This window comes from Salvelinus alpinus, chromosome 26 (genome assembly GCF_045679555.1).
Source record: "Salvelinus alpinus chromosome 26, SLU_Salpinus.1, whole genome shotgun sequence".
NCBI classification, from domain to species: domain Eukaryota; kingdom Metazoa; phylum Chordata; class Actinopteri; order Salmoniformes; family Salmonidae; genus Salvelinus; species Salvelinus alpinus.
This window is the reverse complement of record NC_092111.1, coordinates 10,360,249-10,366,248: the sequence shown is the minus strand read 5'-3', so window position 1 is coordinate 10,366,248 and position 6,000 is coordinate 10,360,249. Positions and strand designations below refer to the sequence as shown.

Here is a 6,000-nt window from a genome sequence, read left to right as displayed (position 1 = left end):
GTGTATTACGCTCTCTTACCAGGCTTGTAGAGGTGTGTGTATTACGCTCTCTTACCGGGCTTGTAGAGGTCTGTGTATTACGCTCTCTTACCAGGCTTGTAGAGGTGTGTGTATTACGCTCTCTTACCGGGCTTGTAGAGGTCTGTGTATTACGCTCTCTTACCAGGCTTGTAGAGGTGTGTGTATTACGCTCTCTTACCGGGCTTGTAGAGGTCTGTGTATTACGCTCTCTTACCAGGCTTGTAGAGGTGTGTGTATTACGCTCTCTTACCGGGCTTGTAGAGGTGTGTGTATTACGCTCTCTTACCAGGCTTATAGAGGTGTGTGTATTACGCTCTCTTACCGGGCTTGTAGAGGTGTGTGTATTACGCTCTCTTACCAGGCTTGTAGAGGTGTGTGTATTACGCTCTCTTACCAGGCTTGTAGAGGTCTGTGTATTACGCTCTCTTACCAGGAATGTAGAGGTGTGTGTATTACGCTCTCTTACCAGGCTTGTAGAGGTCTGTGTATTACGCTCTCTTACCAGGAATGTAGAGGTGTGTGTATTACGCTCTCTTACCAGGAATGTAGAGGTGTGTGTATTACGCTCTCTTACCGGGCTTGTAGAGGTGTGTGTATTACGCTCTCTTACCGGGCTTGTAGAGGTGTGTGTATTACGCTCTCTTACCAGGCTTGTAGAGGTCTGTGTATTACGCTCTCTTACCAGGAATGTAGAGGTGTGTGTATTACGCTCTCTTACCAGGCTTGTAGAGGTCTGTGTATTACGCTCTCTTACCAGGAATGTAGAGGTGTGTGTATTACGCTCTCTTACCAGGCTTGTAGAGGTCTGTGTATTACGCTCTCTTACCAGGCTTGTAGAGGTCTGTGTATTACGCTCTCTTACCAGGAATGTAGAGGTGTGTGTATTACGCTCTCTTACCAGGCTTGTAGAGGTCTGTGTATTACGCTCTCTTACCAGGAATGTAGAGGTGTGTGTATTACGCTCTCTTACCAGGAATGTAGAGGTGTGTGTATTACGCTCTCTTACCGGGCTTGTAGAGGTGTGTGTATTACGCTCTCTTACCGGGCTTGTAGAGGTGTGTGTATTACGCTCTCTTACCAGGCTTGTAGAGGTGTGTGTATTACGCTCTCTTACCAGGAATGTAGAGGTGTGTGTATTACGCTCTCTTACCAGGCTTGTAGAGGTGTGTGTATTACGCTCTCTTACCAGGCTTGTAGAGGTCTGTGTATTACGCTCTCTTACCAGGCTTGTAGAGGTGTGTGTATTACGCTCTCTTACCGGGCTTGTAGAGGTGTGTGTATTACGCTCTCTTACCGGGCTTGTAGAGGTCTGTGTATTACGCTCTCTTACCAGGAATGTAGAGGTGTGTGTATTACGCTCTCTTACCAGGCTTGTAGAGGTCTGTGTATTACGCTCTCTTACCAGGCTTGTAGAGGTCTGTGTATTACGCTCTCTTACCAGGAATGTAGAGGTGTGTGTATTACGCTCTCTTACCAGGCTTGTAGAGGTCTGTGTATTACGCTCTCTTACCAGGAATGTAGAGGTGTGTGTATTACGCTCTCTTACCAGGAATGTAGAGGTGTGTGTATTACGCTCTCTTACCGGGCTTGTAGAGGTGTGTGTATTACGCTCTCTTACCGGGCTTGTAGAGGTGTGTGTATTACGCTCTCTTACCAGGCTTGTAGAGGTGTGTGTATTACGCTCTCTTACCAGGAATGTAGAGGTGTGTGTATTACGCTCTCTTACCAGGCTTGTAGAGGTGTGTGTATTACGCTCTCTTACCAGGCTTGTAGAGGTCTGTGTATTACGCTCTCTTACCAGGCTTGTAGAGGTGTGTGTATTACGCTCTCTTACCGGGCTTGTAGAGGTGTGTGTATTACGCTCTCTTACCGGGCTTGTAGAGGTGTGTGTATTACGCTCTCTTACCAGGCTTGTAGAGGTGTGTGTATTACGCTCTCTTACCAGGCTTGTAGAGGTGTGTGTATTACGCTCTCTTACCGGGCTTGTAGAGGTCTGTGTATTACGCTCTCTTACCAGGCTTGTAGAGGTGTGTGTATTACGCTCTCTTACCGGGCTTGTAGAGGTCTGTGTATTACGCTCTCTTACCAGGCTTGTAGAGGTGTGTGTATTACGCTCTCTTACCGGGCTTGTAGAGGTCTGTGTATTACGCTCTCTTACCAGGCTTGTAGAGGTGTGTGTATTACGCTCTCTTACCGGGCTTGTAGAGGTCTGTGTATTACACTCTCTTACCAGGCTTGTAGAGGTGTGTGTATTACGCTCTCTTACCGGGCTTGTAGAGGTGTGTGTATTACGCTCTCTTACCAGGCTAGTAGAGGTGTGTGTATTACGCTCTCTTACCGGGCTTGTAGAGGTGTGTGTATTACGCTCTCTTACCAGGCTTATAGAGGTGTGTGTATTACGCTCTCTTACCGGGCTTGTAGAGGTGTGTGTATTACGCTCTCTTACCAGGCTTGTAGAGGTGTGTGTATTACGCTCTCTTACCGGGCTTGTAGAGGTCTGTGAGGTGCGAGCCGAAGTTGTAGACCATGTCGAGGTGGCGCCTCTCCTGCAGGCGGTTGCCGGTCTCGCGGAAGGCGTCCTGGGCGATCTGGGTCAGCTGCTTCTTGCTGAGGTTGAGGCCGTGGCGCTCGTTGGCCCGGCGGATATGTTGCAGGATGTCTGTGTAGTCGGGGGGATTCAGCTGGGCCTCGGGACTGTTGATGAAACGCTCAATCTGCGGGTGGGGAGAGCAGGAGGAGGAGGGGTCAGTGTACTGTATCGCCATGAGCAAACACTAAGGACAGCCAAATCAATTGCTAGGAACACAAGCATTTCGCTACACCCGCAATAACATCTGCATGCGACCAATAAAATTTGAATGGTTATTGTTTTCATGCATTTATTACCCATTTATTCTTATTCCTCGATTTGATCTCATACTGGGGTTAGTTTTAAATCTCATTTTCATCCATAGTCTATATAACATAAATAAGCAGTGGTCAAAAAGCATTGGGTTGTCAATAAACAATGTGTTGGTTACCTTTCTGTTGACCTCAGGGTAGCGTGTCCCTTTGTATTGGATCCTCTGCTCGATCACTCTGCCTGTCAGACTGCTGCAGCCCTTCAGCTCACAGAGCTTATCATAGATCTTCATCATCTGAGAGGAGAGAGAGGACTTCAGTGGCTTCTATCTATCAAAGTCATGTACAGTTAACACATTTAGTATGTGGCTCAAGCAGGAATCAAACCCACAGCTCTGGCGTTACAAGCGTCACACTCAAACCAACTGAGCCATTGGAACCAATAGGCCTCGGTGATCTGACCTTGCGTTTGAGCTTGTGCTCCTGGATGTAGCTGGAGTCCTCCTCTTCTAGCTCGTTGACACTCAGCTCCCTCTCCTGCAGCCGCCGGATCTCATCATTGTACATCTTCAGCAGGTTCTCCAGGTACGCAATCTGAGAGAGCGAGAGAGAGAGAGCGAGATATGAAGATATGCCTGGCACATTGCTCCTTATGATGAACTATCAGATGCAAAACATTACGGTAATCTACACCAAATCAATGCTTTTAAACCCTTGAGGGTTGACCAAGTGCACACTTTGGGCAGAAGAGGAATAAAGCTATAGAGAAGTCATGGACTCTGTCCATTCTTGGTGCTGCTGACCTGTCTCCGGGAAGCCTTCTTCGTCTTCTTCTCCTCCTCTTCCTGCTGCCCCGAGGTAGACGGTAGCTCCTCTGTCTGTGCCTCCTCTTCCCTCTCCTCTTTCATCTCCTTCTTCTCCGCGGCGGTAGGCTCCACCTTCACGACAGTCTGCCTCCTCTTGTCCGAGTGCTGTTTGAGGACGGTGCACAGCTCGTTGATGTAGACAAAGGTCTTGGTGCGGCGGGCCTGGGCGCGCGTCAGGCAGCGGCCCAGCGTGTTGCGGAACTCCACCGAGGCCAGGAAGCTCGGCGAGGCCTTGGAGTGCTTGGCGTGCAGGAAGGTCATGACTTCGGGGCAGTCCTGTGTGTGGGCCGAGCAGTACTCTACAAACTGAACAAAGCGAAGGAGGGGAGTGAACGAGGGAGAAGGGTTTAGAAGAATGTTCTTCAATCTTTCCACTGGGGGGGACAGAGGGTTGGTGCAGACTTTTGTACCTGCTCAATACATGGGCTTAAAGGTTAGTTATAATCAGGTGTGTTAGTGCTGGGATGGAGCAAAGCCTGCAAAACTATGGGATTTGAAAAACACTGATTAAGAGTGATGTGGGATGGCCCAAATTCGAAAGGGTCACGCACAAATTCGTTATGATTTCCATGATCTGACATGATCGCGATGGACTAATAGCCTGCAAAGACTCAAAGCCACAGCCGTAGTTGTGCTTTCCAGTGTTGCAGCTCCACTGACATATTTGTAATGTGACTGCACCAAACATCTCCACCATCCATCCATGTACCCTCTTACCTCAGTAAATAGCTTCTGGTTCTCTGCTTTAAGAACATGGCTTTCTTTCTTCACTGTGGCAAAAGGAGATTGGGTGATGTGAGTAGGAGCGGGCTGTTGGATTTTGGGGGGAGTACGATGATTGGCTGAGGGTTTAGAGGAGGTGGAGGAAGAGGGTTGAGGCCTCTCCTCTTCCTCATCATCATCATCATCAAGGATTACAATGCTGTCCATCACTGCTGCTGAGGCAACCGCCATCAGATAGGGACTATTCTTTGCTGAGGGAAGGCAAAAACAACAGTGTCAAAATGATGCCTTGGGCAAATTCAAAATTAACATACCACTGTCATGCAATCTGGTTTAGTGAGTCTATCCAATACAATGATTATGCCTTTCAAAGTTTTATCATATTTATGGTCAACCATTTTTACAATACGAAAATTACACAGTATCAGGTACAAACACCACTGCTACCTATTATCCATTGTAAACTCCACCCTGTCCCTTTTCACCAGCACGATTTAAAACAAATGTTATAACAACAAACATTGTTAATATTTTGTAGGCTTATCTACAACGAAAACAGACACTGACCGCCAGTTCAGACAGTAACGTGAGCTAGCATGCTAAGCTAACGTCTGGGACTCTTGCTAACTAGTTCATTTACTAAGTATTTTTTTGATTAAACAATATTTGAGCTGGTCGAAACTTCTGTCAGGTAAAAAACAACACATTTACTAGATTGTTTACTGCAAAAACACTCCAAACACCACTGCTGTGTTTGTTGTTTCCTTGTTGGCTGGCTAGCTAGCTAACCTCAGTTAGCAACAAGCTAATGTTAGCTGGCTGCTCAGGAAAGCGCCAATCTCTCCGGGTAAAATGGTAGGGGTATGACAAAGACAACATGTAAACAAATACTTTTACTAGCTTTATGTATGAAATGCAGATGTATATAATATAGCTACTATTTTAAGACCGTGGTTAGACAGTTAGCTATGGACAAAACAATGATAGTCAACTTACCCGCTTGATACCGAAATGTCTCGCCCCGAAGAGCTCGGGAACATTCAAGCCTACCATTGGTTGTTGGTTGGTTGTCGCTCAGTAACATCGTCGATCATTGGCTATTCACTTTACTCTAGTTTCACATGTCAGGTGTTTTGTCCAAATTGTCTACATTTGCCCGTCAGCTTGTTTAAAGCTGTATATGTCACTTTTTGGTCGACCCGACCAAATTCACATATAAATGTGTGTTATGGATCTGTCATTCTTCATTGAAAGCAAGTTTAAGAAGTGCTAGATCTGTTCTATGTGCGCTATTTCTATGCTTCTCGTTCTTAAGTTTTTTTGTGTTTTACTTTCGGTTTTGTACACCAGCTTCAAACAGCTGAAAATACAATATTTTTTGTTATGGTAAATATATTTCACAACGGTTTAAGAATAGATGGTAAAATGATTTTCTACATTATACTTGCTTGTTTAATCACAAAAACTGAAACTATTAGAATTTTAGCAACCATGAAATGGCGGAGCGATTTCTGCATAGTGCATTTACCTAAACCAATTCGTTATTTTG

The 6,000-nt window shown here is 46.1% G+C and overlaps 1 protein-coding gene across 1 annotated transcript; it reads right to left on the bottom strand.

The window, feature by feature from the left end:
* Positions 1–2,503: 2,503 nt before the first annotated feature.
* On the bottom strand, positions 2,504–5,682 carry LOC139554637 (death domain-associated protein 6-like; the record flags this gene model as incomplete). Its single annotated transcript, XM_071367599.1, is given in 6 exon segments — positions 2,504–2,735; positions 3,042–3,158; positions 3,325–3,456; positions 3,666–4,034; positions 4,446–4,702; positions 5,448–5,682. Coding segments are annotated over 6 exon segments (1,195 nt in total), but the record flags the coding sequence as incomplete, so codon positions are not given.
* Positions 5,683–6,000: the final 318 nt, after the last annotated feature.